The sequence below is a fragment of the Eublepharis macularius genome, chromosome 14 (genome assembly GCF_028583425.1).
Source record: "Eublepharis macularius isolate TG4126 chromosome 14, MPM_Emac_v1.0, whole genome shotgun sequence".
Taxonomy (NCBI): domain Eukaryota; kingdom Metazoa; phylum Chordata; class Lepidosauria; order Squamata; family Eublepharidae; genus Eublepharis; species Eublepharis macularius.
Window position 1 is genome coordinate 42,605,243 of NC_072803.1, and position 27,635 is coordinate 42,632,877.

Sequence of the window (27,635 nt, forward strand, 5' to 3'; positions counted from 1 at the left end):
AAAAGTTAACTGACCATTTATTGATTTATACAGAGGGAGACCAGAGAAGGTTCAAGTGCTGGGGGTGGAAACCACTGCAGGTCACGGCAACTGCTGCAAGTAGGGGTGCTACTCTGCAGACGGATCTTGAAAGATAATGGAAGTCAACCGTTTCACAAGCACACCCCTAAAAATAATCCCGAAACACCCCACCCCTCTTTATATTGTTAAGCTGGAAAATGTAATGCCTGAGGCCCAAACTGGATGTACAACTTCACCCCTTGACTGTTCACCCTCCTCTTCTCTCTGAAGGCCACTTTTGAGACTTGCATGAACTTCAGCAGCTGTCTGGAGAGATATCCATATAGTGGGGTCAGCACTAACGCGTGCACCAGGAAGCGGGAGAGGTCTGCCTTGCGACAGGGTCCCCGATCTTCTTGAGCCTGAGGGCATGTTTGGAATTTTGAGGGGGGACTAAGTGCCACTACAGTATGGTTGCCATGGAGGGAATTCTAGAACCACTGTCATGGGGCACTGCAACCAGTCGCCCAGTGTTGGGAGGTTCCAAGCCAGGCATGCTTCTGTGATGGAGCCTGCTGTTTCTGAATGGGAGCTCTCTGCAGTCACAAGGCGATGCCTCCCAGGTTTTTCTGAAGCACCTCCTGCTCCAGCAGAGTGGATGCCACGGTGCCCAGGAATTCTATATTTGGGGCCACTACCCTACACAGTTCTCTTAAAGAACTGAAGGGATGCACATTCAAATGCTGGGGATGGCTTATGGAGCAATTAAGTTCATAAGAGATACATGGCTACCAAAAAACCCCCGGCAGCAATGTGCTTCCCCTCTGGGAACACCCAGTAATAATAACCTGCAGTGTGATCTCACCATACTACACGGTTCCTAACTCTGCCAAGCAGAGAACTGGGAAATGGAGTAAGTTGCAGCCTGATGTTATGTTATGTATTTGCTGTTACTCGTCATTTCCAGGGGGAATGGGAGACTCAGGGCTGCTGCTTTGGGTGGCAGTCACCATCTCCCATAAGGTCTAGATTCAGCTATAGAAGCAACAAAGAACTGCATAGGGTCTGGGTGATCTCAGGGCTGGATATAGGAATCGCCCTGCTAGGTCAGATCAAAATGCTCTTGTAGCTCAGCACTATGATTCCAACAATCCTCAGTCAGAAGCCTTTAGGAATCTCATAAGCAGGGCATGATGGTGGCATCGCTTTCCTGCTGTTTGTCTTCAGAGGTTCAGTGCATCTGAACAGGGAGGCCAACAGCCAGTGACAGAGCTCTCCCATGGAGTGGCCTAATTCTTTTAACAAAGACACCTAAAGTTGTGGCACCTCTTCCCCACGATGGCATGGAATGTCAACCATTAATTATACCCAGGGTGAAGAAATGGTTGTCCAGGGTTCGCTCATTCTCTCCTTGTGGTCTAGGCTTGATCTGTGGGGGACCATGACTGGATGACCTTTGGGCCATCTGAAACATATCACATTAAGGTGGGCTGGCCAGGCTGCGGGCACAGAGGTGGGGTGCAGATGGTTCCTCTTCTGCTGTACAAGCCATAGGTCTGCCCGAGAGGGGGAGCAGGGCAAGGCACCCTTAAAAGCTTTCCCCCCATTATCACACCCCCTTGTTTTTCCAGATTTACATGTAATTTACAGTCCGGGTTCCACGGAGAAGCTTCACCCTGGGGACTGATGGTCCGTCACAGATTCCAGCCTCTCTGCAGCATCTTCCAGTTGCTCTAGGAGCTCGGTAAACGAAGGCCGTTTGAATGCTTCCAGCTATGAGAGACAGCAGGGGAAAGAAAGAAGGCTGTGAACTGATGTTCGATATAGGGGATTTATGTACATAGGGGAGGGGCTGTGGCTCAGTGGGAGAGCATCTGTTTGGTATATAGAAGGTCCCAGGTTCAGTCCCCAGCATTTCCAGGTGAAAAGATCAGGTTGGAGGTGATATGAAAGACCTCTGCCTGAGGCCCTCGGGAGCTGCTGTCAGTCTGAGTAAATAATAATGACCCAGAAAGACTAATGGCCCGATTCAGTATAAGACAGCCTCTACATGTGTCTCTCCTCAAAGCTGACTTGGAGACTCCAGCTGGTGCAGAACATTGCAGCGTGTTTACTCTCAGGAACTAGATGGAGCATGTATATCACTCCCATTTTGCAGTCACTCCATTGGCTTCCCATCAGTAACCAGGCTCAATACAAGGTCATGACTATCACTTTCAAAGCCCTTCAGGGCCTTGGCCCTATATATCTGTGTGATCACCTCTCCCCCTGTGCCACAGCAGCTTCAATCATCTGAACAGGGCCTTCTGCAGATACTACCCTGGGTAACAGCTGCCTGAAGCTGCCTGAAGACATGCTTTCTCTGTAGTGGCTCCCACCTTATGAAATGGCCTGCCTGAGGAGGTCAGGAGAGTGCCCACTCTCCTGGCTTTCTGCAAACTAGGCAAAATTGAATTATTCAGTAGGGCTTTCTACCCAGATTATTGGGTTGTGTCATAAGAAACAGCTTGGAGGGATGCTTTGGTAGGCACAAGGACTATATGCTATGCTATTGGATACTGTATGCTGATGCAGATATACGCCACATTTCCATATTGCTTAACATGACATGTAAATTAGTTATGAACTGTTTCAGAAAGATTTCATCTCTATGTTCAACTTTGTGTTTATTTTCAAATTTTCTGCTGCTGTACCCAGTTGTATCTTTTTCACTGAACGTCCTGTGTTCGTTATTGTACTTGCTTGGTGAATGTCCTATCTGTTGACTGTATTGTCTTTCACTTGCATTGTGTAATCTGCCTTGGATCTCAGTAAGAAAGGCAGAAAATAAAATAAAGTGTGTGGATGTGGATGGGCAACCATGTGGCTAAACCCTGGCACAAGCGAGCCTCAGTTGACCCAAGTTAAACTCCCATCTCTTGTTCTCTGCCCGCCCACCCCCAACAACTGCACCACTGCAGCTAGGCTACTGGCTCGCATTCCCCCACCATCAATCATATTTTTACACTACTCTTCCTCAAAGGCCCTCAGGTATGCTTGGCTGAGGATATTTAAGTTTTAAATGTTCTTTACATACACACCCCACTTTAATGCTTTCCACAGGTTCTTTGGAAAAATCAAGGCATTCCTATAGTCATTCTCTGCTATTCCTTTTAGGAGGCATTTTTTCCTCTTAGCTTGTAAGGACTGAACTAGATCTAAAAGCAAGGTGTCATCCCCCTCTTTGTTTACTGTCTCTGATCATAAAGTGGGTGGCATGCCAATCACATCAGCAGCACCATCAGGCCAACCACAGGCAAGGGAGAAGTTTCTGCAGAGGACTCCATGACCTGATGATGGGAACAGTGGACAGCTAGCGAGAGTGGTCAGTGCTTAAGAGCCCATAAGAACTTATATTATCGGAGGGGTGGGGGATTTGGACCTTTGGACCACAGGTCGACATTTTACTGTGGAAGTCATGTTGCCCCTGTGGCTACTGACATAGAACAGCGGCAATGGGACTTCCACATGGTGAGTGTCCCTGCAGTCTCCTTCTGGTGGCCGTTCCCCCACCCTAAAACCCACAGCGGGCTTTTTTCAAGGTCTCTTAAAACATGCTGTAATTGATGTAGTGATATAACTGATATATGGGTATACTGCTATGTCAATTACTGATTTTTCTTCAAAAACTCAACCAAAAAAACCCAGATCCTCCACCCATGACAGGGAAGGGGATGACTGCTATGGAGAGTGGAATGAGGGAAATGGCAATAATGTGGGCAGCAAAGGAAAAAATCCAGAACTTCCCACCCACATGGCAGCCATCCTAGCTTTGTGGTGATCTTTTCAAAACATCGTAACAAAACAGGTTTCGGAAAGATTTCAGAAAAATGAAGGAAAACCTGGGGGGCGCACAAAAGCACTATGGTGCTGTGGTTTAGAAGGAAGAAAACTTGCCTCTAAGCTGGCCCAAATGATATATGTATAAGTAATCTTGGGGTATCTTGGGGTATTTTCTCCAGACACCAGCCTACAATTTCTCATTGGCCCCCATCTTGTCAATCTATTTGTTAAGCAAAGCAAACAGAGTGCTCAACTCCCACCAGAACAGTAGATCAATTCCCCTTTTTATGATTGCAAGAGAAATTTGCAAAAGGGAAGGGGGTGAGGAGGTCAGTACAAGTCAACCAACAATCCCATTCAACCTCTTTTTTAAAATTCCTTACTTTACAGCAGCTGGCAGCCAACTCCAAAACGTGTTTTGGGCATCCACCAATCATTTCCTGGAAGGCAGCTACATCCAGCCCATAATCCTGGTAGGGAATGACAATGAAAAAGAAGATCCAGAGGAGTTAGCCGTGTTAGTCTGTAGTAGCAAAATAGTAAAGAGTCCAGTAGCACCTTTAAGACAAAAAACTTTACTGTAGCATAAGCTTACAGCTTTCTTCGTCAGATGCAGAGAAGAAAAGAGCTGTGGTTCTCGAAAGCTTATGCTACAATAAAGTTGGTTAATGAAAAAGAAGGATTCAGAAATATTTCTCCCATTTTTATGCCCCTTCATAATTAAATGCCATCTAATGTGCTGAACCTCATCTCTTAATCCCCCCTCCCCACATAATCTGGAGCCTACATGATTGCAAGAACTCTACACATGCTTTATCTGCACAGCACCTGGCACCCCACTGGTGCTTAAAACAATGTAGCATATTAGCCACAGCACTGGTGGCTGCAAATCTCTCTTTTGCGGGCTAGAATTGCGTGTTATAATGACCTGGGTTCGAGGCAGCACTTCTGGATCCGCAGGGATCCTGCCCAGTATCTCGCACAGGACAATACCAAAGGAGAAAACATCCACCTGTCGGAGAGAGTGAAAGTTAGCTAGAGCAGTAGGAGGTGATGCAGGCTTGGAACCTGGACAGAAAGTCAGAGGAGGAGAAATCCAGACATAAAAGCAGGGGAGACAAAAGGACCAGCACCCAGAAAACTGGTAATCCTACACTCCTTGCCTCTACTTTGTTTTGTTCCCTGCCTGCACCTGCTAGCTGGTGAGAGAAACAAAAGGGGGGAATACAAAGTCTTGGCTGAAAACACTGTCAAGGGTGTTTTCCACATGGGGACAGGCATGTGCAGTTTCCACATTGTTGCTGCAGCTGCCAATACAACATAGTAGCAACGGTGCTTCCACACAGAAGGTTTCACATAGTTTCCCAGCCCTGGTCCCCTGGCAGCAGCCATCCTTCCCCCGCACCACTGAGGGCCAAGCTACACATGACAAATGACACTTGAACAGCAAGTGTATTTCTCCCTGTTCACTTGCCCTCCACTCAATCCACTTGCCGTTCAAGTGTCATTCGTCATGTGTAGCTTGGCCCTGAGTCTTTTCCGCAGCAGGGCTTCTGATGGGTCACTTGTGAAGATTTTTAAAAAGTTGCTTCAGCAGCAGCTGCCATTACAACACAAGGATCTTCATTGTGTGACTGAAGGTGTATGCAAGAAAGTAAATTAAAACAATATGTTCCTTTTAAAAGGCATCCAGTTAAACAGAACTTCTATCTGAAATGTTGAAGAGTTACGACTATATGACCAGGCTCGCCCCTTCACATTTTTTGGTTGGCTCCACCACCCACGGTAGCCATTTTGTTCTTGGCTCTGCCTCCTGTGGCCACCATTTTGTGGTTGCACCCCCCCCAATCCTGTGTCAGCATCCCAAAGGTGACCACAGGCTCAAATTTGGGGGGGCTTGATTTAGAACATTTCACCATCCATCTTTAAACTGATCAACTTCAGCAGATTACAACTGATTTATCAATTTACACATTGAAGCCCAACTGCATATTCCAAACTTCAGCCAAAGTGTCTTTTCTGAGATAATGGACAAAGGAGGAGAGAGAGACTTTACCTTCCTGTCATAAGGCTCCCCACGCAACATCTCAGGGGCCATCCAGAAAGCTGAACCCACAAGAGAAAGTTTCCTCTCAGGGGCCTTTGCAGAAAGCTCCACCACTTCTTTGGCTAGGCCAAAATCTGCCACCAGGGCCTCCCGACCCCGTTGGGTCACCCGAATGAGGCAGTTCTGAAATGAAGTTTAAATAGATTTCACTGGTGTGTGGGAGAGTATCTCTGTCTGCCTTCTGCTAAGCTACTTCTTAAGAAGAACTTGGAAGAAGTAAAATCTAATGTAAATGGGAATTAAAGATCAATACAAAATGAGGGAAATCTCAGTTAAGCTGGATCCAGATTCCACACAGGACCGAGATGCCTGGCTGCCTCCTGCACTCCCACTGATGGCCTCCCAAAATAGGAAGCTGGACCGGGTGGGCAACAGCAACTCTCTTAACTGCCAAGATCTAAACTGGGAACCTGCCAGCTTGCATCCCACCATGTTTTGCCTCAAAACAGAAAACAAGATGGAGGGCCTAGTCATGTCAAGGGCCTCTTCTTCGATCACTTCACACATCCATTGCCTCCTGAGGTCTTTTCATACAGGCTAACCACTGTCCCCCACAGTGCTACATCTCCTGGGGTACCATTTGAGTTTAATCCAGCACATTACCAAACCATTCTTTTGCCTCATTTCTGTGGCTCTCTAATAAATAGGAACAAATCCTTGTTGCTGCCTGGCAAAGCCGAGTTACCCATCAGGTTTGCAGAGCTGCGGTGTAAACACCCCTGAAGCAACAGATTTGAAACTTCCCAAGAGGCATGAGAAAAGCAGAGCCCAAAATCCCATTAGAGTTAATGGCATTAGCAAGCATCTGACTCTCCCATAAGTGACTTGGACACAGTCCAGTTATTTAGTTTGCAGATCCTGTCTTGAAAAACCACATACCAGAACATCTCTCCTAATTTTGAATGAATACCTGTTCCTGTGTGTTGAATTCCTATATTAAAAAGCTTCCAGAACCCACCCAGTCCAACATTTTTTCTCAAACAGAGAACAACCCAGATGCCTCCAGGAAGCCTCTATGCATGGAGGCTACACTTCACTTACCTTGGAGTTGAGGTCTCTGTGGTAAATATTCTTGGAGTGCAAGTAAACCATCCCTCTGGTGATGTCTGAAGCCAGGTCCACTTTCTCCTTCCAGCTGAGAGAGATATCCTTGCAAGCCAAAAGCTCTTCCAGGACTCCTCCATTCACATACTGTGCACAGAGAAAGCAAGATAGCACACATTGCCAGTCTCTGAGACATGGGAGAGGAAGGGGCTTCTTGGGCTGTCTGGCAGAGCGGAGACCAAAGGTGGATTAAAGGCCTAGTTCTCACAAACAACCACTGCAGACAGTCGGTGAAACCTCGTGTGACTGATTGTTCCCCTATCTCTCACCTACAATCTCTCTGAACAAAGAGAACCAGAATGCCAGCAGAAGGGTTCTAGGGAAGGGGAGGGATGGCAAACCCCGTAACAAACTGGTGTGAAAAAAGGGCAAGCCCACGGGGAATACAATAGAACAATATTTCACAAACTATTCAATCTTTAAAGTGCCAGTGCTGTATGATTTAAACATTCATACATATTTGTGTTGTTCTTACAGGAACAAGAGTAAATCCCATATACAAAAAGTGCATTCAAGATAAGTATACAGAAAGTGCATTCAAGGTTATTGCAACAGGTCCTGGTATAATAGAGTTTGTATGAATATAGATCCTTGCATTAGACTCTTTCCTTCTTTCTGGTGTCCTTTCCTTACACAGAGCAAATGCAGAGGTGGGAGAGATGTAAAAATCCTCCTCAGGCCTTGGAATAGACGGCCGCCCTATCCGGTTGTTGTAATATAAGAATCTTCAACCACATGGAACCAGAGGCAGTGCTCCCGTAGAAGAGGACACGAAATCTGAGGTTTCTAAGACGGCCCCAGATTGGGCCTGAGGAGGATTTTTACATCACTCCCACCTCTGCATTTGCTCTGTGTAAGGAAAGGACACCAGAAAGAAGGAAAGAGTCTAATGCAAGGATCTATATTCATACAAACTCTATTACACCCGGACCTGTTGCAATAACCTTGAATGCACTTTCTGTATATTTATCTTGAATGCACTTTTTGTATATGGGATTTACTCTTGTTCCTGTAAGAACAACACAAATATGTATGAATGTTTAAATCATACAGCACTGGCACTTTAAAGATTGAATAGTTTGTGAAATATTGTTCTATTTTATTCCCCGTGGGCTTGCCCTTTTTTCACACCAGGAGAAGGGTTCTAGCCTGGGCTTCTCTCCAATACAATGGCTTTTTATATCAGGAACAGCATTCCTCCAACACGTGAACCCGTGTAGACTGCAGTGGTTCAGTCTAGATGGGGGCTAACAGCTCCTCCTTGTGAAATTTCTAGTCATTTCAGGGCAGTGCATGGAGAACACAGAGTGCTCAGCATGGGTGTGATGACATAAGGACCATCTTCGGAAGCTGCCGTTTCCTTCAGGGAAATGGATCTTTGTAGTCCACAAATCAGTTATAATTCAGGGTGAACTCCAGGTCTCCGTGGCCATCCTGCGTCTGGACAACAGTCACCAGCTCATGTGCTGGAATAAATGCTGCAGCTGATGCTTACTGGAAAGGTCAAAATTTTGCAGATGCCTAAAAAAACCACAGCTGCAGTATCTATTCTGGAGCCAGGGGAGGAAGGCAGGGAAGAATGCTTATAACTTTACGGTTACCAGTGATACATGATCAGCTTTTAAGGATCTGAAGAGCAAGCATGTAAAGTAGTTCCTTACCTCCAGAATAGGGTACAACTTATCATCCTTCACACAGATGCCAAGATACCTGGAAAAAGAGAAAAACAACTAAAAGATGCTCTCTGCAGCCCAATGTTGGCACAAGGTTCAAAATCAAATCCAGATGACCCCACCCCAACCCCCAGCCTCAAGGCAACTTCTGCATTAACATCCCCCTGCTGCAGTTCTTGGCATGTATATTGTGTTCTCTGGACGGAGTGTTTTTGAAAATGGGAACAAAGATGCCTGCGCTCCTACAAATGCTGCTAATATGACTAGAGTGGCAAAAACGGGGTGGGGGGCAGAGAGAGAGAGAGAGAGAGAGGAGAAACTGGGCCAGCTTTACCATTAAGCAGGAGGCAGCAGCAGCAGAATTTGGTATACAATTAAAGGGGAAGTGATCAATTATTTAGTTTATTGTATCTTTTACAGCCATGGCAAAGGGAGGCCCATTTGGATTTCTACCTTAAGCACCAATAGTTGATGGGCTGTTTATTGATATGGGTCCAGGACAGCAAGAAGAATCTGTTTGTGAGGACTGGAGATTCCTACCTGGAGACTCACCTGACAATGTTGGGATGGGAGAGCTTCTGTAGCAAGCTGATCTCGCGCACAATCACCTCCTGGTCCACGTCATTCTTGTAGATCTTCACCACCATCACTTTGCCACTGGCACTCTGGGTGACCTGTGGGCGCCACAAGACAGTGACATGAGCTTAGGTGACTTCCCAGTCCCACCAAGTTAAAGATACAATGAAACAAATCAAAACTGTCTCTATTTGCTCTGCAAGGCCACTCACCACCGGGTCACCCCCAGTGAGCAACAAGCACTTTCAGGTGACCAGGCCAGAGACATGGTTGTAAATTGAGACTTTCACAAACGTACATGCCACTGGCGTGCTCAAAGCACTCTGGGAGGTTTATGTGGGGCGCTCTTTGGTACAGCAGTAACTCTTATGGACTGCGTTAGGCAGCACACTGGGGGCTTGGGAAAAAGACATTTCCCCTCTGGCAGCTACAGTGTCCTTTAAGAGAAGCTGTAGCAGGATCAAGCATCAAGGAGAGAACTTTATATGATCCACCACCCCACTCACCATGTCTTTGTCAGCCTTCAAGGCTGGCAGGAAGATCTGAGACCACAGCAGCTGCTAGAGTAAGGAGAAGACCTCCCTGCGTGGAACAACAATATCAAGTACGTACCTGGCCCTGCTTTCTTATGTACCACATTTTTAGAGACGAGCTATTTCTCCTTTGGTTATCCCAGGCAGTGCCAAAGGACAAGCATGAACGATACTATCTTTTTGAGGTCACCGCCTAAGGGCACTATTCTTTTTTCTATTTATGTAGGGTTGAAGGGGAGATTAGAAGAGGGTCTTTTAGGATATTCATTACTGCCCCTTGTCCCCCCTCCCCATTTTTTCTGTTCAAGCTGATTGCAAGCACTGTCTCAGAGGGAACAGCTATTCACTGTACAATGTTTTGCGCTGCACTGGAGCTAAATAAACATTAAAACAGCAGAAGGATCTCCAACCCGGACTCCATTTAAAGGACACATTCTCCTTGATTTTTTGTGTTCAGCCTAGCAGTTCTACTTAAATTAAAAATCGACTGGTACAAGTCGGGTTGTCCTCCTGACATTACCATCAAGCTACGGGGAAGAACAGAAGCCAATTGTTTTAAGTTTCTGTAATCAACCACTATCAACGCCTCTCAGGCCAAAGATGTTTGTCTAAAATGATAAAAACAGTTTAAACAAACCAAGGGCTATGCTAATAATGGAACTGCCTCACAGGCTGGCAAGATATACCAAAGCACAAACAAAAAAGGGGAGGAGGAAAAGAAGGTTAGTGGCACATCTGTGCAAATCAAGATCAGAACCACAGGCTCTCTTTTTACCTGGGGGAAAGGGGTTACATGAAAGTTTTGTTCTTAGAAAACAGCCTGCAATACTGAAAGTGGAAAACACTAATAAGAATGGTGTCTTCTTCTCCAGGAAGAAACTGGGACTAAGGGTGGTGTAATATCAACCTTCCATCCCACCCTGGCCAGCATATAAGAAGGTTTTCTCCTAGGTAAGCAAGAATTGCCCATAAGCCAGGAATTGTTTTAGCTGGGAGAGTTATTTTTATATAATATCAGTGCAGTGTAGTGGTTAGAGCACAGGACTATGGAGACCTGGTTTGCTCTACCATGAAGATTACTGGGTGACCTTAGGCCAATCTCTCTCTCTCTCTCTCTCTCTCTCTCTCTCTCTCTCTCTCTCCTTATTTATTATTTATTTTATTCATTTATATTCCACCTTTCTCCCCAATGATGACCCAAAGCGGCTTACGTAATCCTCCATTTGATCCTCACAACAGCCCTATGAGGTAGGCTAGGCTGAGAGTGTGTGACTGGCCCAAAGTTACCCAGCATGGCAGTGTGTGGATTTGAACCTGGGTCTCCCAGATCCCAGGCTCATTCTTTAATGACTACACCACACTAGGCATTGGGATGAGCACTGAACAGAGGATAAAAGGAAAGGAGAACTAAGTGCACTGCCCTGTGCTCCCAGGAGAAAGGGTGTGATACAACTATGACAGACATAACTAAAGCTATTGGCAACCCACACATTCTAACTTATGTCTAGTCTAGACAATACAGTCATCATAGGGATATTTCTGCTTTCATATTACATATTTGTTCATTTATAAGAATTGCCACAGGCATTTTCAGGGTTGCTAGTTCGGGATTTGGAAAATCCTGAAGATCTGGGAGAGATGCCTGGGGAGGGGAGAGATTGGGAAGGAGGGCATTCAACAGGACATGATGCCACAGAGCTGCCATTTCCTCAAGGGCACTAATCTCTGTAGTCTGGTGATTAGTTGTAATTCTTGGAGAACTCCAGGCCGCACCTTGAGATTGGTTAACCTAGGCATTTAACACTTCAAAATCCATCTCAACAATTCTGTGATGATTTCATGTGATCTTTTCAGTTTATGGTTAAACATTTGCATTGCACTCCCAGGAAAGGAAGCTTTCAGTACCTACAGGTCATAGAGTTCTCATTTCAAACCCTGTGAAAGATTGGAGGCTATCTAGCCATCTGTGTATGACTATGTATGTTTTTTTCTTTCCAAACACAACACAATGGGAAAGGGTTTTTTAATCCTTTACAACAAGCAATGCAGGTGAACATTTGCAATGGTCAACTTGCCTAACAATTACTCTTGCCAGATATCGTGTTACCACCTATAACATGATAAATTGTATCATGGAGACCAGACTTAACCATCATTGGCAGTCGAACGACTTGCTGGGGCGAAGGGTGCATATGTAACTTTTGCAGGATGCAAAATTACCAAGAGGAATAAATTCCCACACACTCTCGAAAAACCTCTTAGCAATGGGCTGCGCAAGATCCACCTCCTTAGGTTGGTATCAGTGGATCTCCTGCCCTGCCCTGCCCAAGCTGCTGTCATAGTGATGCCCAGTACAATTCAGTGACGATAAACTTGGACCTAGGGAGCCCTGGGTTTGGCTCCGATCCCTACCACAGCCCTATTGTACAGTCTCGGCCAAGATATTCATTCATTCTCTCTCTCTTACACAGAGTATTTTCCCCATCTGGCACAAAGCCGTGCAGCAGGGTGCTTACCATGTCAGGAGTTCAAATTCCTGCTCAGCTACAAAGCTGAGGGAGGGTGGTTGGCCCAGCTATCTTACAAGACTGTTGCAAGATACAATTGCAAAGGGAATAGAGACTATTCACACCGAGAGAATAAAAGTGTAAGAAATAGATATATTGAAATAAAACATTAAAGGCTGCTTGTTCTGTCCTAACAAAGAAGCTAACATTTGCTTTTCTTGTGCTCTCTCCGAGACAGAGAAAGAGGCACTTATACTGAAATGTTGGTAACATGTAAATTGATTTAAGAGCCGATGTTTGAAGGGCTTCTGCTTGATTAGTCATCCGCCTTTCAATTGACTAATAGTTCTATTTAGCAGCAGTCCTGTATCAGATCCTGACCTTCATCTCTTCCTCATCACTCTTGCGTACATCACCCTGGCTACCACCCCCGTTCGTTCGCCTGCTTCGAAGCAAGATCAATTGTGGCAGCAGCACAGCTGCTCGGGCACCATAAAACACCCATTTATGCCACTTCTACTGGATGCAAATTTGCAAAGGAACCTTTCCAAGCCGCTGTACAGGATGGATTGCCAGGGTCTGGGCTCTAGACAAGGCATCCCAGGCTCTTTCCAACAAAGCAGCTTTGGCTCAAGATGGCATGACTCTTTCCCAGTGGCAGTTATACATCCCCTTCCTATCCTTTCCCACCAAGCCCACACAGGACTGGCATATGAGGGTACTCAGTCCTTAAAATACACCCTACGGGTTTCCCCCCCCCCATCTTCTCTCTCAATGGCCCTTTTCTGTTTACACCCAGTGGAATATCGACCCTATCAAGCTATGAACTACCTAGAATTTAATCAATCCATTATTGCTGGGTCTCCAAAGTTAATAAAACGAAAGGTTAATGTTTTATTATTCTTGCTTTGCCAGTGTAAGATCCAGGAGCAGAGTAGGGGTGGTGGTAGGAAAAATTGCAAAATCTGAGCAGTTAGGCAGGTCCTGCTCTTTGGTGTGCAGTTTCTAATCTTCAGGAAAGAGATTCTTCTCCTTGTAGGAAATCCTCCAGCAAAGTAATCACAGGTGTCCTGACACCACTACTCAGAGTCTACTGGCTATTTTTAAAAAGTATTAAAACTTAATTCATATTAGTTATTGTATAAACAACAGCTTGAGTCTCTGATAGCTGAAAGATCGCCATGCTCAACGATTGAGAATTTTGTTGGAGATTCAACATTGGGCACTCTAATGTCCAGAGATTAAGTGGGGGGCGGCTACAAGGGACAGGGTCTTCTCCATGGTGGCACCCTTGTTGGGGAACTCCTCTAGGTTATGTTGTCAGAAGTCAATTTTATTCATGTTGCAGTTTAAAATCTGGCTTTTCTCCCAGCTATTTAGCAGCATCTGATTAATTTTGCTGCATGTATCAAGGCTGATTCTTGCTTGGCAGCATATACTGAGTATGCATTTTGGAGAATTTTTTGCCAAATTAATGTTTTGTAAGAAAGCCACTCTGGACAAATAATAAGCCCCCTTCTGGATCAAATCAAAAGGTCTTTCTAGTCTAGCATCCTGTTTCTCACAGTTGCTATCCAGATACTGCCAGGAAACACACAAAGAGGAAATGAGGGCAACAGCCTCCCTATATTATTGCTTCCCTGTAACTGACCTTCACAGATACACTGTCTCTGAACTTGGAGATCCTATTTAATCATAAGAGTTAATGTGGTAACTATTGGTGGACTGATACTTTGTGAATTGGTCTAATCTTTTAAAATCAGCTATGCTAGCGACCATCACTCCATCTTGAGGCAGGGAGTTCCATAATTATGTGCTACATGAAGTTCTTTTTATCTGTCCTGAATCTATTTCCAGTAAATGTCACTGAGTGATGCTGAGTTCTATTATTTAGAGAAGGGGGGGGGGAATCTCATTATCCACTTTCTCCATCCCATCCATAATTTATTAAACCAAACAATCACCATGGTTTTCTGATTAGAATGCTAGACTAGGGCCTAGGTTCAAAATCCCACTCTGCCATGGAAGCGTGCTGGATTACTTTGGGTCAGTCTGTCTCTCTCTTAGCCTAACCTACCTCACAGGATGGTTAGTGTGGAAATAAAATAAAGAAGAGGAAATTGTAAGCCTGCTTTGGGTTCCCAGTGGGAAGAAAAGCAGAGCATAAATTAATCAAATGTTGATCTTGTCCCTTTTTCGTTACTGGCCTTTTCTCTAAATTAAAAAGCCAAACTTCTAAGCGTGTCTTTATATGGAAATCTCTCCACCATTTTTGAGGTGGGATGACTAGAACCAGGGCTTTTTCCAGCTGGAACACAGTGGAACGGAGTTCTGGAACCTCTTGAAAATGGTCACATGGCTGGTGGCCCCACCCCCTGATCTCCAGACAGAGGGGAGTTTAGATTGCCCTCTGCACCGCTCCAGCGGCTCTTAGGGCAATCTCAACTCCCCTCTGTCTGGAGATCAGGGGGCGGGGCCACCAGCCATGTGACCATTTTCACCGAGGCCAACCCACTGAGTTCCACCACCTCTTTTCCCAGAAAAAAAGCCCTGACTAGAACTGTACAGTTTTCTCAATACAGTTGCACCATAGGTCTATACATGGGCATTGCAATATTGGCTGCTGTATTTTCTATTTGTTTCCTAACAACCCCTAGTTTGGAAATCATCTTTCATACTCCTGTGGCCCACTGAGTAGACAGTTCCATGGAGCTACTCACCCTTACCCCCAAGATCGCTTACATTTCAGCCATTACCAGTTTAGGCCCCACCACAGCTGTTCTTTAAAGTTTTTCTGATAGAACACTATTAGCCACCAGAACCTACATGTACAGAAGCACAATATATACTCCCGAATGCCATGCTGTGAGATAGAATTGAGGCAAGGCCTTCGGGCCCTGCTTGTTTGCCTCATAGCAAGGTCTGCTTGTCTTCTGTCGCCAACAAGATGCTGGATTTAAAGGGACCTTTGATCTTCCAAAGAAGGGCTCTTCTTAAGGTGGGATTCCACAGCTGATGCCAGCCCTCACAAATGCTAATTGAGATGTTGGATCCCTTTAAATGACAAAGTTCTATCCCCTTCCAGCACAAGAACTTTACACGCACTCACAAACCAGAACACAGCATAAGAAAGGTTGCCTAGCAGAACAGCTCAGAGCAAGGGACCCTGGCATAAGCAGGCATCTGAAGCATCAAAGCTGTAGGCAAGATTTCAATCTGCTATTTGGCCTTCTTTTCAGCTTGCATTGTAAGCCCTTTTTTAAAAAGGAAAAACTGCACACAAAGCTTTTTGAGGGAAGACTTGCTGCTACAGCAAAAAAATCCTCTCCAAGGTTTGTTGGCAAGCCAGAAACAGCAGGGACTTGATGGCGGCAAAAGGGCAAGTGCCAGCCCCAAGAGAAAGCCCTGAGCAGCACATCAGACATAGCGAGATGCTTAGGAACAGTCATGCTTAACTCCCTCTGCAAAATGCCAAACTTGAGCAAAGAGGAGAACAAAACAGGAATCATGCAGTGTTGGGAACCAGCCAGTCTGGGGGAGGAAGAGCTCAGGAGAGGAGAGCTCCTGGAAACCAGCCTCGAGGGAGCCCCTCCATCCCAAAAACGTGACAACCCACTGCTAACCCTCTTGCTGAGATTGTATTTGTGGGCTCAAAGTTCACAAGGTGGCTTACGTCACTTAAAATAGCAAAGAACCCTTTAAATAATAATAAAAGAGTGCTGTCGCAAAAGAAGATCAACAGCAAAGAAGTCACAAAACTAACAGCCATAGCAAAAAGAGAAGCGATACAAAAGTCATAAAACCAGGAAAACAATAAAAAGCAGTGTAAAACATTTAAAATCAATACCATTAGCAAAAGCAAGTAGAGAAACAAGCAGGGCAGATAATGCAGACACAGGGATCAGCAATGGATAAAAAGTACAGGAAAGAAAAGCATTTTCACTTGGCACTTAAAATTCAACAGACTTGGCACTGGGCAAACAGCTGCAGGCAGAGAGTTCCATAGACTAGATGTCACAGATGGGAAGGCTGGTCAGGCAGCCACTCATTTGGCTTAAAGCAGGTCCTCCAAAGAAGATGGGAATGGTTATTTTGGATCAGCTGTTTATTTTAGGCAACCTTTGACTTACAAACATTATGCAGCTTCATCCTACAGCCCAGACAACACAGCCACTGGTCCAGCACAGCTCAAGTCAGGCAGGACTTTCTGCAGAGCCATCAGAACATCAGCTCAGAGGGAAGACAGATGTAACTTCTTTACAGCAATGTGACCAATATGAATGAAAGCCCCCTATCTGCAATTAATCCAAAGATACCTGTTCATCCCCGGGATAAAGTTTGGGGGAGGGACACAATTCTTCACGTTTGCAGCAGAAGCCCACTACAGACAGTACTGATTGGCTAGTGCCTGAGTCACCCACAAACATTTCCTTCCCACTGTCCCTGGAGAAGTTTTCGCCTTTTAGGTTTTATTTTCAGTAAGGCAACAAGCAGACAGAAATGACCATGCAATGCTTAATGGACAATTTGTTTGAAACATGGGGCAGGAGCAAGAACTCATAGCTGAAGCCAAGGGAAAGATTAGAGGTTCTAAGGGCTGGGTTGTGCCCAGCACCAAGCATTTCAACCATAAAGCTTTCTTCTGTCAGCAGCCAAGTCTTTCAATATGTGAAAAATGCAAACAGATCGATTCTTGCACATCTGCCAATCGCTTTGCAAAGCTGGGAAGAAAGCCCAGGATGTACAGCAAGTTTTCTGGTTATATATTGACAGCTAATATAGTGTAAATCATTGGTAGACCATCGGCTAGTCATTCTCCCCCAGGCTAGTTTATCTCGCAGGGTTTGGGGAAAAATGGGATCATCCCATTCAGGTAAACAACTCTGCGTTCCTTGGCAGAAGGATGGGATGTCAATGTGATCGATCAGTGGGGGACTGAATGACATCCTTGTGGTTCTAATGAGGTACATCGGGATGTGACAAGGGCCTTAGGCATGATGCAAACCCCTTCCTGCAACTGATGCGGAGAACAAGACTGAAGTCAAACAGCGTGGTCATATGCACAAGCCCGTTGCTTTCAATGCACGGAAGCATCCTTAATCTTGCATTGGATCAGGCTGCCCATCGATTTGGCAGCACAGCCAATTTTAGATCAGCCGGACTGTAAGGGAAGAGGCCGCTTGTCTGTTTTTCACATATACACTTGCAAGAAAATGGCCGAATCCACACTACCTATTTGATTCCGCGGCTTTTTCGCAAGCGGCGCGCTATTCACGCAGATACTCACACGCTTTCCCATTCCGAGTGTGCCCCGCCATCACCGCACCACTATTGCGCCTTCCCTCCAAACCACGTGATATTTGCAGAAATCCGTTTTCTTCCCTTTTTTTTAAACAGTGCATAATGGTCGGTATACTGGTAAACCAACCCTAGTGAGCAGCGGTTTGCGCGGGAAAAGAAACGGACACCGGAGCATGCGCATGTCGCACGGGGACCGTTTCCCTATTGAGTTCCCCAATTTTCAAGAGTGCGAGGTGCTAAGCTGAGCAATCCTGTATTTCCAACAATGGTCATCTCCAGTGAACGGCAGGTGCGGGAAACAAATTCAAGATATCGATATACCAGATAATTGACCCCTTTTTTAAAAAAAAGGGGAAGTGATGTGTGCCGTCAATTCTGATGGCAGAGGATGGAACCGCCCACGGCAACGCTGTACTCGGTGGCGTGTGGAGAACTGATTGCGCCATGAAGATGCACCAGAAGGGTGGATGTGAGGATGCACAGCCTGGTAGCGGAATAAAGGCGATTGCCACGACAGCGCAAGATAAGCGGAAGATGAGTGAGTGTGGATTTGCCCAAAGTATTTCAGACGACAGGCTTCAGGACCGTGTCATGCGGAGAGAAAGAAACCTGTGTGTGACATCCCCGTACATGTGCAATTCCAGAGAGGACAAAGGCAATACGGACCACACCAGTAACCAAACGAATCTAGGCAGAAAACCAATAGGGGAATGCTGATTGGATAATAATGGGTAAAAAAGATTTTTAGATTTCAGTCCCAATAAAAGGAAACATTTTTCTATTCCAATCCTTATGCATTACGTATTAGCTTCAGCAGGAGATCTAATACTACTATTGTCTCTTGTACTTTCCTCATCCAACTAGAGCCTCGGAAAAGGCTCTTGCAGCCTCAATGAGGCACACACCTCCTCCCCAGCCATTCTAGGTCAGGAACACTGTGTGTAAGTGTGTGTAAGGGGGGCGGGGCTGAAGACTCTTCTCCTCAGGCAATGCGGTCCTAAGGCAAACCACATCCTGTGCAGGGGAACTCACAGTCGAAGTGGAGAACCCAGCCAAGGCCTGAAGTCTCACGAATAGCAAGCCCCCTTCCATTCCTCCAGCATCGCAAAACAGGTGTACACAGTGAAGCTTTGACTATATGCAAGTGCATTTAAGTTTAATTGATTTTATTAAAGGCAGGCAAGTTTGTCAGCTGGTCAGTCACTGCACTTTGCTTACTCTATTTGCATCCCATCTTTCCAAAGAATTCAGAGTGGCTTTTAAAATCATACTACATACCTGCAAGGCATATCAGTGACTCACCCAAGGCCAACTAGCAGGCTCTGCAGCTGAATAAGGAGAGAAGGTTCAAACTCGGGCCTCCCATGTCGAAGGCCAAGGCACTAGTCTTGTAGCTGAGAATCCCTGGGCTGGATTAAGGATATAGGATCCAATCCTGTGTGAGCCACACCCAGGATACCAGGCAAACTGGAACACTGAATATTTTTCTATAGCACAGCGTTATAAGGAGAAGGGGCCGGTCTTCCTGACATGATTAACTGCTGCCATCACCTGAAAAAATGTACAAATCCCCACAGTTCCCCTCTACCCCTTAAAAAAGCCCTTAAACTCTTCTTATTGTCATCCAAAGTTCTTTTTTTATCTGAAATTATGCACCTTAAAATCCCATGCACTGCTAGGGCTGCAAGAAAGATCACGGGGGGGGGGGGGTGGAATACAGCAATCATCGCCACGGCAATTTACAAACAAGCAGGTGCAAGAAGGAGGCAGGGATGAGTAGGTGGGAATGACGGATCAGGAGCCAGCTCACAATTACTTGGGGATGCATCTAGAAGGGGAAGAATGCACAGCCCATTCAGGTCAACAGGCAGGGGAGACTCCGTTTTATGGCCAATCTCCCTTTATCTTTGTTAAATCAAGAAATCCAACTTCCTTAAACGGGTGGGTTTTTTCAGCCTTGTTGGTCTATGGAATGCTGTCTGGGTCACCGCATTTTCCTACTTGACATTCTCCCAGTGGGGCTTGGAGAGTTCTGAAGCATTCCTTCTACTTTCCAATGTGTGCTTAATGTGCAGTAAAGAGGAGGATCATTACTAGGGCTGGCGAGTACACTGTGAAATTGAAGGGTGTGGCTACACTATAAATTGAAAGCAGCTGCTGAACTGTCAAGGTGGCTCCCAATTTAGAAACTCTGAGAAGTGTAGTTTTATATGGGGTGAAGGATCTCTAACAAGGAACAGCCAACAACCTCAAAAACACAGTTCAGGAGCCCTGGTCGAATATATTGACTTTTCACCAATTTAAAATGTATAGTCTAGATGTGCCAGCTGAGACACTACCCACATCCTTTGCTCATGATGTCAGGATCTCACTGACCACTTGAAGATACAGAATAGTCTGCCAACAAAGAGAAATCACCATTCCAAAACTTATTCTAGGAAACTGCAGGAAGCGGGCTTACAAGCAGCAGCTTGCTTTCAGTTGACACAATTACATACCTTGTACACTTTCGAAAAAAACCCACTGCCTATCAATTCAACATCAAAGTTTTCCCAGAATTCCAGCTTCCTGACAGCTGTGCGCAGCCTCTGCCAGCGGTCATCGTGGCAGTACGCGTCGGGGGTCTCCCCACAGTATGGTGAGAGACTGGACAGCTCCGGGGAGGCCAGCCCCATCTCACACATTGTAGAGACAGGCACTGTGGAAAGAGACAAGAGAAGCTAGGTTTTAGCATCATCTGCTGTTAGTCCCCTTTTACAGGTGCAGAACTGAGAGACAGCTACTTTCTCCAAGGCCAAACACTAAGCAGAGGCGAATTTTCTGCACTCAGGGAAGACCCTTTCCACTCTGCCTCAGGCATGGAGTGACCCCTGCACGGCTACAGTGCACGGCAAGGCATTCTAGGGCATTCTCAGGGTTCACACTTGGTTCCCTTCACGGTATCCTGGATTAAAACAGACCCAACTCTCCCCTCTGAACATATGCTTCTGGCTTATAGCAGGTCAGATCATGCGTCCATCTAGTTCAGTCATGTGCTTGGACTAGCACCATCTCTCTGGGCAGGAAGGCAGAGGAAGGTCTTTCCTTGTGCCGGCTGGTCGAGTTCCTTAACTATCGATGCCACAGACAGAGCATGTCACATCCCACAGGCAAAGCAATTGCTCAGCTTCACAGACACTGCTCCTGCATCTCTGGTTATCCACTGAAGAGGAATATCAGTCTTGGTGGACAAGCTCATCTTTGGGGAACTCCTCATCTGCCATTTGAGATCTTCGCATTTAGAAGTGGCTCAAAAGTGTCCAAGGAACCTCAAGAGATCCTGGGACAGTTTGGAAAGCACTGCCTCAGAGCACACTGTGTGGGGAACACACAAGTCCTGAAGTTCACAGCCTTTCCCACGTTTGGTCTCCTGCTCGCCTGACGTAATCCATCAATGGGCCTTTTGTTTAGGGGAGAATTCCTCCATTCTGCCCTCCCCCCCCCACAAACAACCCATGAAGATCAGCGCAAGGCGTAGGAACGAATCTTTCTAAGAAGCAAGGCTCTTTGTGCACAACTAAACATTAATACCCAGACTGGGGCGGAGAGGGGGAGAACAGCTTCTCAAAAAGGGCAAGCTTTATTGCAGGACTCTGGAAGGAAAATCTGCTCACTGGATTCCCCCTTTGAAACATTTATTGCCAATAAAATAGTCTTTGTATGTCAAACCTAAAGGGTTCAGGGGCCCCCTCCAGAGTCTCCTAGGCCATACAGTCCTACACTGCAAGAATTTACTACTTATCCAGAGGGCCAAAGAGAAAAAAGGAAAACATATCCCAACAGGCCAAAACACCAGTGATGTATAAAAGATGCACCATCGGCTTATTTTCTACCTCACAAACTGTATTAGTTCAGGGAATGCTGTTTTTTCCAAGACGCTCAAAAGTTTGCTGTTGCCGTAGAACCAGGTAGTTTTTATTCCTTTTACCACCTCAATATGCAATCTGCTAGTGAGTAGAGGTGCCAGACAAGAACTGAAGAGGCATGGGTTCAAGTTTCCATTCAACCACAGAACTCACTTGGTGACCTTTGGTCAAGCGCTCTCTTTCAGCCTAGCTTAGCTTACATAGAACAAAATGGAGGCAGGTAAAATCAGATGCATTGCCTTGTGTACCTTGGAAGAACAGTGAAATTTGAAAAGCAAAATATTTTATTTTAAAAAATTGTATCCCACACTTTTAATCCTATCAAACTCACAAGTCAACTCACAGTCATTTAAAAGAGAAAAATACAACACAAACTTAAAAAATGTAACTCTAAAACCACAATAATAAGAAATTCAAGAACGTGACTGAAAAAGGAACATTTCTGCCTAGTGCATAGCAATGGCTAGGGAAGGCACCAGGTGGTCCTGGGAGGGAATTCCAGCCACGAGGCTTCTCTGCAGATTGGGCCCTCTGCCTTGGTGGAGAAGAAAGGCCTGCCCAGCAGGAGCCAGATATGCAGTCAGTGAAGAACCCAGCACCTTGAGAACACGTACATCCATTTCTGAAATCAAGCTCATCTTTGGACAATAGGTTAGAATACTATGAGAGTTGTAAGGAAAGATATAAGTGAGGAGACAAAGCTCAAAACAGGTAGATTATGTGCAGAAGGGAGAAGAGGGCCAAGCAAGATTTCTATTGGACAAAGGCTTTAGCACTTACTCGGGTTTTTTTTGTTTTGCTCTTCCCATTCCCTGCATAATTCATTCTATTCTTCTTTGTATTTGACATATAAATAACTTGTAGGACTCATTGCCACAAGAGGTGGTGAGGTGACAGGCACTAGCTTCTGATGGCTTTAAAGAGGGATTAGACAAATTCAGGGAAGAGCCATGATGGATCAACTGGGACCTCAGAGGCAGTGAAATGCTGGATGCCAGTGAGTAGGGGAACGATAGCAGGGTAGGGCTGTTGCCTTCTTGCCTTGCTTGGAAGCTTCTCAGAGACACAGAGAGGGCCAGGGCAAAAACAGGATGCTGAGCTAGATAGACCCCTGGGATGATCCATCGGAGTACTTCTTCTGTTCTTAAAATATGCACATGGATGCAAATTTGCTCAATTGGTGCAGGCTGCAGAATTTCGACTGTCCGGATGCCATAGCTGCATCAGCATGCCCCTGCCTTTCTCCTCAGCTGAAGACCACAACCAAGAGGGAAGGTTCATGCCTAGGACACCGGGGGCTCTGAGGGTGGGAGGTGCCCTGAAAAACATCCCCAGCAGCACTTCCCCGCCGGCTCCACAAGCACAGAGCTGGCAGGCTGAAATGTGAGCCCACATCACTGTGCAAAGCCGCTGACTGGAGATTCCTCACACTCCAGCCTCCCTCCACCCACTCCCCAGTGCCGTAAGAAAGCATAAAATTACCTGGGGGAGGGAGAAGCAACTAAAACAACAATGATGACTGTTTCCCCTGGTTTTTGGAAACCGTAAAACTGTAGCTGGTTGCTAGGAAACGGCCGTGTTCATGCGGGGTTGTCTACTACTTGAGAATCATAAATCAGGAAAAGGAGCTCCAAGGCTATCTAGTCCAGCCCTGAATCTGAGGCAAAGCTGCCAAGCCCAGGTCACCCAAGGCAATCCAGACACCACAGCGGACAGCACGTGCATAGCAAAGATATGCTGAAACAAGACAGCCGTGTCACTACACAGGCAAGAACAGAAATGCAGCAGCATCCAGAGGTGCCATCCAAACCTGGCTTATTCTTGCCTTTTTAAAGCTTGCCCGGCATGCTTGGAGCTTACAGCTGTTTTTCAAGGGGATTTGCAGCACCTTTTGCAAAAGGGTTCCTCTTGCTTGGGTTCTGCTCTGGGGAGCAAAAACCAACTGAAGAAATGGAACCTGCCCAAGAAACAAAAACCAAGAGAACTAGGGAGGCCCGTCTTTCGTGAAAGGAACGGCAAACGCCCACATCAAAAAGGTGCCCGCAGATATCTGGCTGCAGCTGACTCACAGAAGTGAGCTGAGTCACATGTCTTAGGGGAAGGCGAAACATACGCACAGGCACACATACGCATGCACGCATACTGCTAAGGCTAGGCTTTGGGCAGCCATACCAAGCAAAAATCTCATATGTATCCTAATCTCTGCAGGCTGCAACAGGGCCTTCTATACCAAGAGGTCAGGCTTTGATTGCCTGCCAATCACATGGGTAGACAATGAACACCTTTGTTGCTGAGCCCCCCCCCCCCCCCGAGACCTGGCTGCTCATCCCTAACAGCTCACACTCCATCCACAGACCACGAGGTGGCCAGTTCAAGCCCCAACCATAAGCACAAACAAATCCCATCAACCTTCCCTGGCTAAGCAAAAAGTGCTGGAGGGACAGACCACAACCCCCAACCTCCTGGCTCTGGGGCTGAATGACACCAGTCAAGCTTACCGCATCTGAGCTCAGCAAGCCCTTGGTAGGCCAAAACCCAGTGCAGCAAGCACAAAAGATGGAATCCTGCACCTGCCTGGAAGCCTCCCAGCCAGACCCAGGCCCCAACCCTGTGATTCTTGCCGAAAGTAAATCAGGTGAGGATATTTTTGGCATCTGGACCCATAAACATAGACCAGCAGCAGAAACCACTACGGTTGTTTTTTGGGGGATGGACAATGGAAATGCAAAACAAGCCAGGCTAACAATGTTCTCAGCATGACCAGTTAGGGTTCCAAATGCTGGGGGCAAGCTTTCCGATTGTTCCAACAGAACTCTTCCTTAAGGTGGATTCTCAGATTAGGGGTGGGGGACAGATGTTAGGTTGCTGTCTTTACCCAGCTGTGTTTGTCTCTACCTGTGTGAACAGTCTTCCTTCTGCACAGTTCCAGAAGTCCCTTCCCCTGGAAACCCCCCCACACTCCAGACTCTCACAGCTACAAACATCTTAGCCGGTCAGGAAGAGAATGGCAGGCCCCAGGGCCTTGGAGCACCTCATTGAGAGTGATCTGCACAGCTCTGTCAGGCACCTGATTAAGGCAGTCCTTTCCCAATGGACATCTGGTACAAATTTATCTATCCCTCTTCCTCCAAGGAGGTCATGGTGCTGTATGTGGTTCTCCCTTCCTCGTTTTTATGCTCACACCAACCCTGTCAGGTAAGGTCAGCCTCAGAGAGAGAGAGAGACTTCAATTTTAGCTTTCTAAGTTTACTAGATGGCTTTGTTTTCTTCTGGGCCTATATATATTTATACACTTCTGAAATCTAAAAAAGTGCTGAAGAAGTCTGAGAACATATTTTGCTGTGAATTCTTTGGCTGCAGACGGATACACAGGTCACTTGTGGAGCACTTGCTGCTTTGCACAGAAGGTCCCTTTATTCAACCTCCAGCATTTCCTGCTAAAAGGATCTTGGGAAAGACCCAAAACTTGGAACTCTAGAGAGGTGCAAGAAAAAGAAACTGTTGACACAACCAGGAAAAAATGTCCCCATATCTGCCATCTGCAGCTCTTAATTTCTAACACGAGAGGTGAATGTTCTACCTTTTATGGACATCGCATCTCCTGTCCCCGAATGTCCATCTCCTGAGCACAGGACTTGGGCAGCTGAAGCTGCAGTTACACTAGGCTACAAGTTTCCAGAGGCATTTTGCTATGGCATTTTATAGCTGAGTCTTGGCCCTGAAAACAGATTCAGTGTCTTTTGTTTTGTGCCTATGAAGCCGGGATGGTCCTTAAAAAGTTTTAGTTCTGAAAAAGGGAACCCAATGATCACCCCCTCCCAAAACTCTCTCAGTGGCTAGTCTCCAGAAATACGATTACAAGGCTGGAGCTTTAGCCATTATCACCCAGAAGCACCTTGTATCAGGGGCTGGTTTCAGAGGAACTCATTTGTTTGCTTTAATTTGGGGGAAAGCTGGGACTTTTCCCCGCCTAAAATATCCCAGGGCAACTAGTGAGAACGTGTAGCAGTCCATCACTTGGAGGGCAAACAGAAGAGGAGAGCAGAGCAATTCTCGCAGACGCAGGTTGTTATTGGAGAGGCACCTGCTCCGATTCCCCCCTTAAAGGCACAGGCACTCGAGTCTGCCGCCTTCGGCGCCCGGCCCCCTTGCTCATCGCCCGCAGCGGCCGAGGTCCGGGCGCCATGCTCTGCCCTTAAAGGCTGTCTCGTACTGGGGAGAGGCGAAGGCACTCCACACACGCTCAGAGGCACTCCACTTGGGGTTACTTCTTCACCTGTTGCAGCAGGCCAGAGCCCTGACGCGGAAAAGAGGGGCCGGGGCTTGGGGCTGCTAGCCTGTTGTCCCCCCTCTCCCAAGCCGCGTGCACAGAGGCCTCGGGCGCCCGCGCTCACCTGCTGGACTCCCGGAGGATGGATCGGCTCCTGCCTGCCGCCCGCCGTCTTCCCTTCCTTGCGGCTGAGCTCAGCGCTGCCTCTTTCCGGCCAGGAGGAGCCGTGCGTAAAGGCGCAGCAGCCGCTGCCGGCACCGGAGGGGTTCGCCCAGGCGTGCCGCGCTCTGCTTTGCGATCGGCTGCTTGCAGCCGGCGAATCCCCTTCGGGCATGCCAGGGCTGAAGGAGCAGGCGGTGAAGCTTGCCCGGTCGAGACTCAGCGCCGCCCTGCGGGGAGACGGAGCTGCGGTGCCGGCTGGCGCCTCCCCAGGGCTCGAAACGACAGCCGAAGCGTGAGCAGCCGACTCGGGGACGCTTCGTAGGTGTCGTCAGTGGTTATCGGCTATCGGAGCTCAATGGAGCCTCCATGTTCAGAGGCAGTATAAAGTTGTTGATTTTATTTAAAAATATTTCTACACCGTGCCATCAATGCAACACCCCCGGCCCACAAACAGCATTTAAAAGTCACAATAGAATAAACAATGTAAAGATGACCAGCAAGCCCTTAAGTAATATATAAAATACAAGGAGATAAACCCCAATACTCAGCTGTTAAAAACTCAAGAATCGTCAGCAACCTGATAAATATCAAAAAGCCTAGATTAAACATCCGTTTAAAACCCTCAGGCAGAGATAGAAAACATCTGCAGCCGGGAAGATTAACCAAATCCCGAGGGACTAGCAGTGCAATCCTATGGACAGTTACTCCAGTCTAAGACTATTGAAGTCAATGGGATTAGACTGGAGTAACTCTCCATAGGATTGCACTGTAAGAGTGTGTTTTGTCCTTGCACCTAAAAGCAAACGAATCTGGCACTAGATGACCCTTTCTGAGTGGGAAGTTCCAAAACTTTGGAGCCACAACCAAGAACGCAGACTTCCAGTGATCCAACCTTTTCTATTCCCAAGATCAGGTTTTATTTATTCTAGTCTCTGGCAAATCACTGTCCCTGTTGTTGCTTTGGGGGGATGCTTTGTTACGATCTTGTTGATAGGACTGTCATTAGAGTTCAACTCCCTCCCCAGGAACTCTAGAAATTAACAGTGAAATCCCAAAGAGAGTTACTCCAGTCTAAACCCACTGGGCTTCTCAAAGCAGGGAGTGGATACATCAGCACTGGTTGTTTGCACATAAACGTTAATGCTCCAGCAGCATTCAGCCCGCCTTTTTATACATTGCAGTTGCCCATTTTTGAGCTGCTAATAACATTCACAGGATAATTCAATTCTATCAGTGTACCTATAACCCAAATCACAAACTCCCTGCTTGCTTTTAAATGGAGTACAGGACAGTATGGTGTCAATAACTGCACATAACAGAGGTGGAGTAGAACATTTAGAGGTGGGGCAGCGGGGCAATCCTTGGCATGAAAAGTAGGGCTGTTCCTTTTTTGCTGTGAAATTTTGGAAAATGTGCATATCAGCATAAATAGAGGCTGCCTTTTCTGCTTGAATGGGGTCTTAGAAACTGACCATGGCTCAAAACAGAAAATTGCAATAAACAGATACATAGTCCAGTCCAGCAGAGTTTATTTTGTATGTGTGCGACAGAGTTTTTATGAACTGCTGCACTTGTCTTTTAACTGAACAGTCTAATCATTTCAGTTCCATTATTTACCTGTTCCAAACCCATATGCAGGGTACCTTTTTGGAGACTGTTAATACACAAATGTTAT

General features: G+C 46.4%; 1 protein-coding gene across 1 annotated transcript; it reads right to left on the reverse strand.

Moving 5' to 3' along the window:
- LOC129342255 (dual specificity testis-specific protein kinase 2-like) lies at positions 1-26,053 on the reverse strand. The gene is made up of 9 exons (XM_054997931.1): positions 25,923-26,053; positions 20,122-20,321; positions 9,259-9,380; positions 8,695-8,743; positions 6,971-7,120; positions 5,879-6,052; positions 4,751-4,834; positions 4,206-4,292; positions 1-1,773 (listed from the first exon to the last, which is right to left on the reverse strand). The coding sequence occupies exons 2-9, from the start codon at positions 20,305-20,307 to the stop codon at positions 1,672-1,674; spliced, it is 954 nt and encodes a 317-aa protein (XP_054853906.1). The 5' UTR covers positions 20,308-20,321; positions 25,923-26,053; the 3' UTR covers positions 1-1,671.
- Positions 26,054-27,635: the final 1,582 nt, after the last annotated feature.